Source organism: Scyliorhinus canicula, chromosome 9 (assembly GCF_902713615.1).
Source record: "Scyliorhinus canicula chromosome 9, sScyCan1.1, whole genome shotgun sequence".
Taxonomy (NCBI): Eukaryota; Metazoa; Chordata; class Chondrichthyes; order Carcharhiniformes; family Scyliorhinidae; genus Scyliorhinus; species Scyliorhinus canicula.
Window position 1 is genome coordinate 188,153,312 of NC_052154.1, and position 15,441 is coordinate 188,168,752.

General features: G+C 47.2%; 1 protein-coding gene across 5 annotated transcripts in view; it reads right to left on the bottom strand.

The window, feature by feature from the left end:
- luzp2 (leucine zipper protein 2) overlaps positions 1 to 15,441 on the bottom strand; it is a 373,042-nt gene that overhangs the window by 201,252 nt on the left and 156,349 nt on the right. For all 5 annotated transcript variants that reach the window (XM_038808327.1, XM_038808328.1, XM_038808326.1 and 2 more), the window contains exon 2: positions 3,410 to 3,527. In XM_038808327.1, the coding sequence (XP_038664255.1) occupies positions 3,410 to 3,527 (118 nt within the window). The remainder of the gene's footprint in view (positions 1 to 3,409; positions 3,528 to 15,441) is intronic.

Genomic DNA, 15,441 nt, shown 5'->3' on the forward strand with positions numbered 1-15,441 from the left:
CTCTTCCTCACACAATGCATACTTCCTCACTACAATTCACACTTCCTCACTACAATTCACCCTTCCTCACTACAATTCACCCTTCCTCACTACAATTCACCCTTCCTCACTACAATTCACTCTCTCTCACTACAATTTACACTTCCTCACTATAATTTACACTTCCTCACTACAATTCACTCTTCCTCAATACAATTTACACTTCCTCACTACAATTCACATTTCCTCACCACAATTGACCCGTCCTCACTACAATGCACACTTCCTCACCAAAATTGACCCTTCCTCACTACAATTCACACTTCCTCACTGCAATTCACACTTCCTCACTACAACTCACACTTTCTTTCTACAATTCACCCTTCCTCACTACAATTCACTCTTCGTCACTACAATTTACACTTCTTCACTACAATTCACTCTTCCTCACTACAATGCGCTCTTCCTCACTACAATTCACTGTTCCTCATTACACTTCACTCTTCCTCATTATAATTTACACTTCCTCACTACAATTCACTCTTCCTCACACAATGTGCACACTTCCTTACTACAATTCACTCTTCCTCACACAATTCACTCTTCCTCACTACAATGCACACTTCCCCACCAAAATTGACCCTTGCACACTACAATTCACACTTCCTCACTACAATTCACACTTCCTCACTACAACTCACACTTTCTTTCTACAATTCACCCTTCCTCACTACAATCCACTCTTCGTCACTACAATTTACACTTCCTCACTGCAATTCACTCTTCCTCACTACAATGCGCTCTTCCTCACTACAATTCACTGTTCCTCACTACACATCACTCTTCCTCGTTATAATTTACACTTCCTCACTACAATTCACTCTTCCTCACTACAATTCACTCTTCCTCACACAATGTGCACACTTCCTCACTACAATTCACTCTTCCTCACACAATACACACTTCCTCACTACAACTCGCCCTTGCTCACACAATGCTCACTTCCTCACTTAAATTCACTCTTCCTCACACAATGTACATTTCCTCACTACAATTCATCCTTCCTCACTACAATTTACACTTCCTCACTACAGTTCACACTCCTCACCACAACTCACACTTTCTTACTACAATTCACCATTCCTCACTACAATTCACCGTTCCTCACTACAGTTCACTCTTCCTCAGTACAATTCACTCTTCCTTGCTACAATTCACCCTTCCTCACTATAATTCACTCTTCCTCACTATACGTTGCACACTGATTAGTGCATTAACACAAGTGCATGGTTCAGAGGCTATCAGATTTGCAGCAGGATCTACCACATGATCTGAGAAGCTGAAATATTTGTCTTATCGGGTCTATAGTCGAGCCAAGCATTTTTAAACAATATTTTGTCAGGATTCACTTACGCAGAATTGTGTTCAGAAAAGTTTGATTTGGAATACTTTAATCCAATAAAACCTGATAGTAAGAAAATTGTGTTGAAGGAGTTATGAAGAAAGCTAATATGAAATTAGGAGGAAGTGCAGACGACAGATCTGAAATAGAATGAGACCATTTCAGAACACATCTGAGAGGCTACAGAAAGGTTATCGGGTCACCAGAAGCAGAAACCAATTAGTTTTTTTAGATTTAGAGTACACAATTCTTTTTTTTCCAATTAAGGGACAATTTAGCGAGGCCAATCCACCTAACCAGCAAATCTTTGGGTAGTGGGGTGAGACCCACGTAGACATGGGGAGAATGTGCAAACGCCACACGGACAGTGACCCGGGCCGGGATCGAACCTGGGACCTCAGCACCATGAGGCAGCAGTGCTAACCACTAGGCCACCGTGCTGCCCAGAAACCAATTAGATAACCGGTTGTTTCTGTTTTCATTGCTCAGTCCAGCTTTTGCCACAAATTCAATTTCTGCTATGTTGGTTCAAACAAGGCAAACCTTTGTTTGCTCGGTAGCTAATTTAAAAACTAGCTTGCTTGTCTACACTGCCAAACAACTTTAGTGTTTTTAGATTTTTCATGTCGTTCATTTTGGAAGAATACGAGGATTCAATTTGAGCATGTTATTGTAGCAGCAATTTATCACACAATCTATGTGCCATTTTGCCAATTATTTCTGTTTCTGTTAGCTGTAGGGGAGCAAATTCAAGTTCAGCAAAGCCCTGAAATGTCCTTCAGAAGTGAGCTCAAGCATCAGTATGATTCCCATGAAGAACATATTGTCGGAAGAGTGACGTGGTAAATCAGGGCACAGCACTTTAAACTCTGAAAGGGGGATTTAAATTCTGCCTGGACCAGACCAATTTCTATTTTCGTTCTTGAGGACCCTAATTAAAGGGAGCTTGAGCAGTCTTATGGTTCCCAGATGGACTAAGTTCAGAACGCTAAATTACTGACGCAACAAAGCGCTCATCAGTTAACATCAGTCAGCAAGAGCCTGAGTAGGGGAGGGAATAGTTTTCTGAGTTTGAGGTGAATTGATTTATTGGGGGTGTGGCAAAAGACGCTGTAAAGTGCATCCAGCACGCACTTCAAACATAGAGGGTTATCACTCAAGACAGAGTAAGTAATGCAAAACCCGAGAAGGGAAGCTACAATGGTCTGGTATTCACAATAATATAACATTACCCATCTTGCCGATTGTTGTTTAATCACCTGCATTAGTCAGGGTGGTTGCAACCAGAAGCATGAGGCAAATATGTATATCTTTATGAAGAGGCCCATTACTTCTGCTTCCACTTCTGCTCCTTACTCAAGTTCCATACGTACTTCACATGTTTATTCATAGAATCCCCACAGTACAGAAGGAGGCCATTAGCCCATCGTAGCTGCACCGATCCTCTGAAAGAGCACCCTACCTAGGCCCAATCCCCGCCCCATCCTCGCAACCTAGTGACCCCACTTAACCTTTGGACAATACGGGGTGATTTAACACGTCTGGAAACAGATATGTGCCAGAGCACCCGGAGGATACCCATGCAGACACGGGGAGGGGAATGTGCAAACTCCACACAGGCAATAACTCAAGGTCAGAATTGAACCCAGGTCTCGAGCGCTGTGAGGCAGCAGAGGCAGCACTCTGCCACCCTATTAAAAACAACTCCAAAGAACTAAGAACAATACAGCACAGGTACAGGCCCTTCGGCCCTCCAAGCCTGTACTGGTCATGATACCAACCTTGGCCAAAACCCTCAGCACTTCCTTGTACCGCATCCCTCTGTACCCATCCCATCCATATATTTGTCAAGATGCCTTTTGAATGCTGTTAATGTATCTAAATTCCCTTCAATTCACTTCAATATTTTCACTATTGCAGTGTTCATTGTTATTTATACAGTGTGACAGCATATTTCCATGCCAGGAAGCCAGGACTAAGGGCTTAACATTTTGTAACCTGGAGAGTGGCTGAGGGCTGTTGTCTAACCTGAAGATTTCCTTTCATTCCGTGCAATTCTGTAGCCGACTTTGAGAGCTGCTGAAGGAGGTTACTTTTCTCTGTGGAAATTAGTTTCAGCTTTCTTTCCAGATCTTCATAACCCCGCCTGAAAAAGAAAAGAAGTGGAAAAACTAATGATCAGCAACTTCCCAACCTGACGTAACTGATATTAAAACCAAGGATGTTAACACAACATAAAACTTACACTCTGGGAGTTAATAAAATTTTTCCTTGTGAAAGTTTAATTCCAACTCTTTGAACGTCACTATGCTGATGGACGGCTTTACAGCTTTGGTTCATACTAAGCTATGGATCAGCTGCCAGTATTCCTGCTTCAGGGGTATGGGTTCAAGTCCCACTCCCACTTGAGCACAAAAGCGACGTTGACACCTGGTACAGAACTGAGATGTTGGCCTGAATTTTACAGGGCTTCAGGGAACATGTTTGGAGGTGGAGCGGGTATTGAAAATAAGTTTGAAAGGCATGGGGATGTGCCTGTTTCCTTACTGCCGTCACTGGCATTTTACCAGTCGCAGGGAAGATGGTGGATAGCGTTCTAACCCAGAAGCCAATTAAAAACCCTTAAGTGACGAGTTAATTATCACTCAAGGTCAAAGCAATTTGCTACAGATGTTGAAACCTGAAACAAAAACAGAAAACACTGGACAATCTCAGAAGGCTTGACAGTGTCTGTGAAGAGAGAAGGGAGCTAACATATCGAGTCTGGATAACGAAAGAGTCCTCTGGAAGTTCGGGATGTGGGGGCAGTCCTGTAAGGGTCAGTGTGCATCTGTACAATAACTGCACAGAAGCAAGAACGGTAACACTGTGGTTAGCACTGTTGATTCACAGCGCCAGGGTCCCAGGTTCGATTCCCGGCTTGGGTCACTGTCTGTGCGGAGTCTGCACAGATTTCCTCCAGGTGCTCTGGTTTCCTCCCACAAGTCCCGAAAGACGTGCTTGTTCGGTGAATTGGACATTCTGAATTCTCCCTCCATGTACCAGAACAGGCGCCGGAGTGTGGCGACTGGGGTCTTTTCACAGTAACTTCATTGCAGTGTTAATGTCATCCTACTTGTAACAATAAAGATTATTATTGTTATTATTATTAGCAGTGGTTTTAATTCTTCTAACTTATTCGGGATAACTGTTGTTATAAAACAATTGGAACTATCTGAAGTTTGCAATTTAACTTACATATTTGGATGGTTCCCTGTGCTGGCTAATACCCAGGGAAAGTTTACACTTCTGGGCAATTGCAGTGCAAATCTTATGGGAGCAACGTCCAGGGTGTTTGGGCGGCGGTTGTTCCCCAGCTTATTTTTGAGGTAACACCAACTAGTCCTGGAGTTTGGAACGTACGGTCCAATACAATATAAAATCAATGTCTGCTGAGGGATCAAGGGAATGTGTGTAAAAGAAACAAACTGTTCGAAGTCATTTTGTTTGTTGAAAGAGACTTGCCAAACAAGGTGTAAAAATACTTTGCAGATCACAGCGATACACTGGGCCCTCAGTAAATAACGTCTAATCTCAGAGTTGATAACCTTTGGTGCAAAAATGGTGCATGTCCCTGGGTACAACCACCTTTACTTTGACTTGATCTGTTCTGAAAGGTTTTTCCTCAGTATGATTAGCACTGGTGTACCAAGGCCTACTGACACGGCTGGGAGCATCAGGGAAATCTATTCAGTGCGGAGTTGTTCTCCTCTTGAGGAATAAAAATGTTTCCTGTTACATTCTCAGACTCTGCCATAAAAACATACATTGAAAAAGACAGGTCGACCTCCTTTCCCCTTGGAGTAGGGAGAACAAATGTAGACCAGTTGAAGATTTAGAGGAGGTTATGAACTTTTTCTATTTTTCCAATGTCTCTCCTCCTCACACACCACAGTTCGGGGACAGGGCGAAGATTAGGTCTTGATGGGAAGCTATATACCCTGTTACTTTGCACCAGTGACCAGTAACCTTTCGGAAGTCCAATCTGGTGCCTGCATGTGAGGTGTCGTACAATAGCACTGTCAGAGCTTTTGACAAAGGAGAACCTGACAGCCATGTTTAATCTAAACCCACTAGAACGGTAACATATTCAACAATTGGAATTGAAACTGGAAACTCACTTGACAGTTACTCGTATACCAGCTATCATTCCTGGAGATCTCATCTGAGATTTAAACACTCTACATTGTTCAGTACCACGGAAGACACTGCCCTACATGTTTGTTGACTCCATTGCCGGGATTCTCTGAAAACACGGCTAAGTGTTCATGCTGGCGTAAACATCAGAGTGTTTCAAGCCGGCATCAACAGGCCTCTTGGCCCAGCGTTTCAGTGGCCCACAAGGGGCCAGCACGGTGCCGGAGTGCTCCGCGCTGCTCCAGCTGCCATACGCAGCCCGGCGCAGCTGGCTGCGGGTCCGCGCATGCGCGCAGCAGCCACTTTTGCGTCGGTGCCGTGAAACGTGGCGGAGCCACACAGCGGGCCAGAGGGGAAGAAGGTAGGCTCCCCCCCAGATCGCGTGCGCCCGCTGATTGGTGGCCCCCGAGTGCGGGCCTGGCCATCGTGGAGGCCACCCCCACCCCCGCCGGAGACTGATTACCCCCACCCCCACCAGGCCGGTCACCGCTGACGCGACGTTAAGCTCCTGCCAGGTGGCACCATACGTGAACCACGCCGGCGGGAACTCGGCCTCTTTCAACGGCCCCCAAACGGCGCCACTTCGACTGCGCGAGACTGGCGCCGATTCTCCGGTCGCCGGAGAAGCGCGTCCCGGCGTCGGACCCGATCGCGGGTCTGAGGCCCCATTCTCCACCCCCATGCCGGGCGCCATTTTGGCGCGGAGCCTCGAAGAACCCTGGCACATATCTGTTTCCAGACGTGCAATGGGTGCACAAGCAACCAATACTCCCAAACACCTGTACATTCCAGGCCAGGAGGGCACCCACCCATCATGTTGGTACAGTCAGATGCATAACTGTCCAGCAGCTGGGCCTGAAGCAGTAGAGAGTCCTTTGTATGCACTGAACGTGGGTGAGTGGCAGCCATGGGTTGGTAGTGCCACTGCTGTCTCTGAAGCTGAAGGTTGTGCATTCGAGTCACATTCCAGAGATATGAGCGCAAATCTAGGCTGACACTTCAGTGCAGTATTGAAGGCGTGACATTGCTGGAGGTGGAAGTAAAATATCCCACGGTGCTATTTCAATAAAAGCAGGTGAGTTCTACTTGGTCTCCTGGGCGCTGACATGTGTAAATAGCAATAACAACACGTACGTCTTTGGCTGCAAAGTCATTGATTCATCCTGAGCTTCTAAAGGTGTTTTGTAAACATCAATGTTTACTTTCTTTATTGCTTGAGAACTTTTTCCTGAAATTAGGTTGCCATGAATGGGGTCAGTGCCAGATTTTCTGCTGTCAGGGAAACCACGGGCGCAATTTATCATGAATAAAACAGAATCCCGTTTTGGCGGCATGTATCGGGTGTTCATTCAGCCTGCAACCCCATTCAGCCCACTCCCCCATTCAGCCCACTCCCCCATTCAGCCCACTCCCCCATTCAGCCCACTCCCCCAGTCAGCCCACTCCCCCATTCAGCCCACTCCCCCAGTCAGCCCACTCTCCCATTCAGCCCACTCCCCCATTCAGCCTATCCCCCATTCAGCCCACTCTCCCATTCAGCCCACTCCCCCATTCAGCCTGCAACCCCATTCAGCCCACTCCCCCATTCAGCCCATCCCCCATTCAGCCCACTCCCCCAGTCAGCCCATTCCCCCATTCAGCCTATCCCCCATTCAGCCCACTCCCCCATTCAGCCCGCAACCCTATTCAGCCTGCAACCCCATTCAGCCCACTCCCCCATTCAGCCCACTCCCCCAGTCAGCCCATCCCCCATTCAGCCCACTCTCCCATTCAGCCCATCCCCCATTCAGCCCACTCCCCCAGTCAGCCCACTCCCCCATTCAGCCTATCTCCCATTCAGCCCACTCCCCCATTCAGCCCATTCCCCCATTCAGCCCATCCCCCATTTTCCTGCACTGTCCTTCTATCCCTTGATGTTTTTAATATATATAAATCTATTGATCTCCGTGCTGAACAAACTCAACAGCTGAGCCTCTATAGCCTTCTGGGGCAGAGAATAAAAACCAAAGACTCACTCCCCCCTAAATGAAGAAATTCATCTCAATGATAAATGGGCTGCAGCTTATTCTGAGACTGGGTCCCCTGGCTGTGATGAATGGAAGAAGTTGGTATATATTGTATTGTAGTATCTGGTGCAGCAATGCCTGGTGTAGGGTGTGTATATGTATCCAGGAGGAACAGGAATGCTCCAACTAAGTAATAATATTATTTATTATTGTCGCAAGTAGGTTTACATTAACACTGCAATGAAGTTACTGTGAAAAGCCCCTAGTCACCACACTCTGGCGCCTGTTTGGGAACACAAGCACGTCTTTCAGGACTTGTGGGAGGAAACCGGAGCACCCGGAGGAAACCCACGCAGACACGGGGAGAACGTGCAGACCCCGTACAGATAGTGACCCAAGCCGGGAATTGAACCTGGGACCCTGGCGCTGTGAAGCAACAGTGCTAACCGCTGTGCTGCCGTGCGTCCATAGTAGAGGCCCCAAAAGCCGCTGCCAAGCCTCCTCTGCACCCCCCTCTCAAAAACATCCCTCACTCCTCACAATTTCAGCCCTTCATTAATATTCACTTCCCTATTGATCAATGTTCAGGCAAATGTTGCGGCCGGCCCTAAATTTAAATCCACTTCACCAGTGGGTAGCCTTGGAAAGCACATTAACCAGGTATAGCTGCTAAACAAAACGGAGGAAATGGCAGATGCCGTTAATCTGAAATGGAAACAGAAATATGTGGAAGTGTTCAGCGGGTTGTTGCAGCGTCTGTGGAGAGAGAAACAGTGGGCGGAATTCTCCAACCCACGCCAGGTCGGAGAATCGCCGACGGGCCGCGTAAATCGCGCCACGCCGCTCCGATGCCAGGACACGATTCTCCACAGAGCAGAGAATCGGCACCGCTGGGCCGGCGTAGTCGGCGCAGCGCCGGTCAGGGTATGTGCCGATTCTCCGGCCTGGGGGAGGGGGGTGTGGGCCTCCGGGGGGATCGGGGCCCACCGATCGTCGGGTCGGCCTCTCTGTCTGGGGGCCTCCTTTCCTCCGCGCCGGCTTCTGTTGCCCTGTGCCATTTGGCGGCGGGGCCGGCGCGGGGAAAAATGCTACTGCGCATGCTCTAGTTGGCGCCAGCCCAACTGCACATGCGCGGACCCCGTGGGGGCCGGGTAAGCTGCCGGGAGCGGCAGCTTGAGCGGCATGGACCGCTCCAGCACCATGCTACCCACTGTGGCCCGGAGAATTGGACCGCTCCAGCACCGTGCTACCCACTGTGGCCCGGAGAATTGGACCGCTCCAGCACCGTGCTACCCACTGTGGCCCGGAGAATTGGACCGTTCCAGCACCATGCTACCCACTGTGGCCCGGAGAATTGGGTCTCGGTACGGGTGCCGACGCCAGAGTAAAACACTCCCATTTTTACGCCAGCGTTGGCACTTAGCCGCCCGATGGGAGAATCGCGCCCAGTGTTTTTTTCAGGTCTGTGACCTTTTCTGGGGGCCACAAAGAATCCAACGCGAGTTTGTCGAGTCAATCAGAAAGTAACTTTATTTATGACATGTACGCAGCAGCAGTCGTTCACCACTGCTTCCTTCTCTAGCCGGTATCACACTGGCCAGATCTATTGATACAGCTGCAATTAGTAGTGATTGCCAACCCCCCCCGTCATTGGGTGAGCTCATATTCCCCAAGACGCATCGGATAACCATGTGTGCCCCTCTTTCACTGCTTCACTCACGGCCCGGGAACATGCAGTGTCCGCAATCACATTCGGGGTTGGATTGCTTTATCGACCGGGAAGAAATTAGTGCAGTGGGGCAGGAGCAGGCAGAAATGACAGGTCTTGCACAGAAGTCCTGTGCAGCCATGGTGGTCCTGTATAGCCATCTACCGCCCTCTAATTTCAATGAGATGAAAAACATCCATTCTAACATGGCCGAGTGAATATGCCTCTTGCAACATTTCCTTCAACCATCTTGCTGGCCAGATCCAATTTCATCCTCAATATATTTATCCGTAATGTAATCATGGGACCTTCACACACATCCCACTGTAAACCATACTGTCACCTTGGCTTTGTTTTACTTGAAGCAGAGGAGAATGAGGGGGCACATGATTCATAGAATTTACAGTGCAGAAGGAGGCCATTCAGCCCATCGAGTCTGCACCAGCTCTTGGAATGAGCACCCTACCCAAGGTCAACAACTCCACCCTATCCCCATAGCCCAGTAACCCCACCCTATCCCCATAACCCAGTAACCCCACCCAACACTAAGGGCAATTTTGGACACTAAGGGCAATTTATCATGGCCAATCCACCTAACCTGCACATCTTTGGACTGTGGGAGGAAACCGGAGCACCCGGAGGGAACACACGCACACACGGGGAGGATGTGCAGACTCCGCACAGACAGTGACCCAAGCCGGAATCGAACCTGGGACCCTGGAGCTGTGAAGCGACTGTGCTATCCACAATGCTACCGTGCTGCCCTGATTGACATGTGTGAAAGTATATGGGGCTTAGATAGAGCAGGCAGGAAGAAACTTTTCCCCTTATGATGGAGGAATCAATGACCAGCAGGCACAGATGTAAGGTCAGAGGAAGGAGGTTGAGAGGAGGACGTGAGGGAAAACCTTTTCACCCAGAGGGTGGTTCGAGTCTGGAACTCGCTGCCGGAAAGGGGCTGGAGGCGTAGGCCCTGATAACATTTAATAAATATTTTGATGTGCACTTGCAATGCCAAGGCAAAGGAGGCTGTGGGCCAAGTGTTGGAAAATGGGATTAGAATAGCTAGGTGGTGTTTTTTGACCGGCGCAGACTCGATGAGCTGAAGTGCCTTTTCTGTGCTGTGGGCCTCTATGACTCTCAGAGTAAAAGGACTGAATGGCAAGTCACAGCTTTTTTCAAACATTATGGCCTGGAGTTCGCAATGGCATTGCTGGTATGACCATCAGTGTTCACTGTCATTACTCTAACAACACTGACAGATACTTCTGGATTGCGCAGATGCACAGAATAACAGGGAAATCCAGAGGTTACTTCCGGTGATTCTACACTTCCCCAGAGGGCTGAGGCATTCCCCAAAACTTGAATCAATCGAAAATTAATTGAATTTCCCTCTGACATAGTTTGTTTCACTACAAGAACCGTTTCAGAAGTTATGCATTATTAAATGAGATATATCTGAGCTGATCATGTTGTGGTAACTTGATGACTATCTCTGTAACTGTTCGGAAGTTGGAATGAAATAAAAAGAATTAGATTAAAAAATAAACTGATTGGGGTTTGGCTGCACTGAAGGGCTTGCGAACATTAGCCCAGCAACAGGGCGAAACAGATACTTTGTTCAGCAAAGTGGAGACGCGCAGCACAGTTGCCTCCATCATAGCCACGCCCAGTTTGGAAATGGAGTTTTTTTTTCTCTCAGAAAGAAGCAGAAAATAAAGCAGCAAACCTCTCTCCCTGGCAGACCCCATAAATTATTCTAAACTCGAAAAAAGGTTCAAAAGAAAGCAACAGGTCCTGTGTGGTAATTATTTGCTAGATTTGGTTCACAGTGTGAAAACCTATGGGATGTTGTTTTGGGGAAGGTGTATTCTTGGAGTTTTGGAAAGTAGATAGATTTAGATGGGAGGGGTTCATAACATAACTATTGTAGCTATTGTTAACTATTTAACTGTTGCGAGAAAGCTATTTTTATATTTGCCAAAATTCAAATTTCTCGCAAGATAACAAAAATCCACATGCTTTTTATGGGGGTTATTTTTATTTAAGCTTCCATCGTAATCAAATCATTATCATTAGCTGATTTAAATTGTCACCAGGAAAGGGGAAACCATGGCATAGAGATCACATTGTGGTCAGCTTGCTTCAAGATCATGCTTTCTCCTTCTTTTGATATTAAAAGGACCTGTTATGCTGCTGACTGCTAAATCCAAACCATTGAGGTAAATTTTCCATTCCCGCCCACCGTGGGAATTTCCGCAGACGGGACACACAGTTTGCCGGGCCAGTTAAAGGCCCTTTGCCCTAGGGTGGCGATGTCCGGTCCTGGGACGGGAGTGATTCGAATATCCCACCCATTGTTTGTATTTTAAAAAATCATGGGCGGGATTCTCCCTTTTGGGGACTAAGTCCCTCGCCCGCCGGAAAACGGGCGAAAATCACCCCGGACTTTTTCCTTGAAAGTCCGGGGTGGTTCTCCATTTTCCAGGGGGCCCTGCTGTCCAGACTGCGTGGCCGCAAATGGGTCCGCACATCGCGCGGTGGCCTACTTCGGCACGGGCGCCGCCAACATGGCGGACCCACACAGCGGGCCCACGCAGAGGAAGGGTGGTCCTCCCCCAGATCGCAATGGCACATCGATCAGTGGCCCCCAAACGCAGGCCTGGCCACCGCTGAGGCGCCCCCCCCCCCCCCCCCCCGGAGTCAGATTCTTCCCGGCCTCCCCACCAGGACCATCACCATAGCCGCAGGTCTGAGCTCCCGCCGGGTTGTACCAGATGTAAACCACGCCGGTGGGGGTCCGTCCAGTCGACCGCGGAGAATCGTCGCGGGGCCTCTTACAGCGGCCCCCGATCGGGGCCGCGTCAACCGTGCACGTGCGACTGGTGGGTCCGCGGAAGCGCTGTCGCGCCGGGTTTCTGGCGTGAAAGGCTATTCTCCGCCCCTGTGCCGGGTGCGATACCGGCGCGGAGGGGCGGAGAATCCCGCCCCATAGCTTTATTCTCCGCAGAGAAGAGAAGGTGAAGGGGAAACTTCCTGGAGGCGTTCAAAATCATGAAGGGTTTTGACAGAATAGTTAGAGAAAAAAACCATTCCAATAGATTGAGGGTTGGTATCTCGTGGATACAGAATTAAGATAAATGTAAAAAGAACACCATGTTGTTATAACCTGGAAGGCACCATCTGAAAGGGTGGAGGAAACATAGAATCATAGAATTTACTGTGCAGAAGGAGGCCATTCGACCCATTGAATCTCCACCCTAGCCCCGTAACCCAGTAATCCCACCTAACTTTTGTAGGCGCTAAGGGCAATTTACCATGGCCAATCTCCCTAACCTGCATATCTTTGGACAGTGGGAGGAAACCAGAGCACCCGGAGGAAACCCACGCAGACACGGGGAGAACGTGCAGACTCAGCACAGACAGTGACCCAAGCCGAGAATCGAACCTGGGACCGTGGAGCTGTGAAGACTGTGCTAACCACTCTGCTACCGTGACACTAAACGGATTCAATCGTGACGTTTAAAAGGAAACTAGATGAAGACTTGAAAAGATAAACTGTGAAGGCCTACGAGGAAGGGACAGGGGAATGGGAGTAATCGAGGGCGCTTTCTTAGGACCAGAATAGGCTCATTGGGCCGAATGGCCTCCTTTCCGGCTGTAATTCATTGAGCAGTAAAACCACAATCTCTACTTTGTATGTAACACACTTTACTTGACCTTTTAATGTAACACAAACCCGTTTAAAAATCACTTGTGTCGCCCATTGTTTCTTGGACACTTGATTGAAAACTACTTGATGCTTTTTCCTTCGTTTGATATTAAAATGACTAGTGAAAGATGGAACTAAATTAAACTTCAATGAACGGACATGAATTGCCATGGAAGTAATTCATTTGTTTCTGAATGCTAATGTGGCAAACCACAAAATAATTGTTGAAGGAAAACAATAAATTGACACTCCAGCTTGACTTTAAGAGATAACAAGAGATGTGACAGTAATTGCAACGAGGCCCATTCGCCATGAAAAATATACCGATTTCAATGTTTTATTACAGAGAAATTAATGTGACCAGTTTTTTAATTCAGAAAACCGTCATTCTGATTGTAACATTCAAATCAATTCCACAGTGAATTAATATAAATGTAGGTGAAATGCAGGAGCGTTTGGCATCCCTTCAATTTATGGAGGTCATTTCCCACATGAATCTTGTAATTGCCTAGTTCTTATGCATGCTTTACAAAGTAAAAGTCAATTTAGTGTCATACTTTACAACATTCAGGGTATTTTGCAATTAGGCTCTACATTTTCATTACTCAACAGTCGATAAGGATACACCAGATCCCATCAACTTGGCAACTCTTAGATCTGACAGTGAGCTGTCATCGAGAGGAGGGTGGAATTAATAATATTTTGACCCCTGCCGCTTGCCTCTCAGACTAGGTCTGAATGATATTAAACTGCATCCCATTTCAATGCCGGAAAGAGAGGACAAGTTCCTATTTTTAGCTGATTTAATAAGTTCAACCTGGTGTTATAATCAATCCTTAAAATGTTAGTACCAGATGGAAGGAAAGGTCAAATGGAATCAAACAAATACAATCGAAAGAAACTTGAAGCGACTCCCTGAATTGCATCACTTATGCTGCTGTGCAAAATCTTGTATTAGCTGGAACAGTCACATCCGTGCAGTAATCTCTATTCAAAATCTGAAATTTAAAACTATGATTTGCAATGTTAATAACCAGACAGGAAAACAAAATGACTTGTACAGCATTCATCGAGTGTGCATCTGACAGCCAACAAGGAGGCTCAATCATTTTCTTCAAGTTTATTGCATTTTTTTCCTGAAGCCAATCTCGGAACTTTCAAATTGACGACAAAAGAGGAGGCCTACCGAAAGTGATGGAAGATTTAAATATTCGCTCGCTTTTTTTTTTCTCTTCATGGTTGCCCCATCACAGCGCTTCTGGTGCATCAGGTTACTCAGCTGCTTAAGTGCGCAGCCTGGTATGAGATTGAGACAGGAATCTAGGAGGATTGAGGCTGCTGCAGGAAATCTCTGCCCCGGCAGGGTTGACAGGTAAGAAAGACTTGGCATTTTTTCTTTCCCTCCCAAGTGTTGGGCACAACCTCGGAAAGTCCCAAAGTGCTTGCCAGCCAATGAGATGCCGATGAAGTGGAGTCACTGTTGTGATGCAAATGTGCACCCTTGAACCTCAATGCTCAGGCCACAAAGAAAAGTAAAGGGTTAACCAAAGATTATTTATCCTGACGGTTATTCAGTGACTCCCCCCCCCCCCCCCCCCCCGCTGCTCACTATTGAAAAATGTTCATGTTGATCGGAATATACAAACATACGAAAAGTTGAGCAGAAAAGAAACAGCTGGCTATTAAGTTCGTCCCATTGTCATTTTTGCATATAAGCAATATGAGCCTAGATTCCACCCCTCCCTGACACTTCTGACATCTAACTTAGCTCTACCCCTATAAAACCATAAGGCACAGGAGCAGAAGGAGGCCATTCAGCCCATTGAGCATGTTCCGCCATTCAATGAAATTGTGACTGATCTGATGTGATAATCCTCAACTCCACTTTCCCACGAAATCCCCATAACCCTCGATTCCCTTACTGATAAAAAATCTGTCAACTCGGCCTTGAACATGCTGAACAACCCAGTCTCGACTGCTCACTGCAGTAAAGAACTTCGCAGATTCACAACCCTTTCAGAGAAATCAGCGACCCCTTACCCTTGAGATTATGCCCTCTGGTCCTTGACTCTCCCACAAGAGGAAACATCCTCTCAGTATCTAACCTGTTAAGCCTGCTGAGAATCCTTATGTCTCAATATATCTTTCCTTAGCTAAGGGAACCAAAACTGTTCACAGTATTCCAGGTGTGGTCTACGACTACCTTGTATAGTTTTAGCAAGACGTGTCTATTTTTGTGCTCTATTCCCTTATAAAGACCAACATTCCATTTGCCTTACTTGCATGCTAGGTTTTTGTGCATAAGGACCCGTAAATTTCCCCCTAATTTATACACTTAACCCCTTGTTCACTCTGACTCACCAAACTCAAATAACTATCCACTTTAACACTGCCGAGCCCTTTGATCATGTGAGATACCTCAATCGAATCGCCGTGTAGCCGTTGCTTTTCCAGTGTG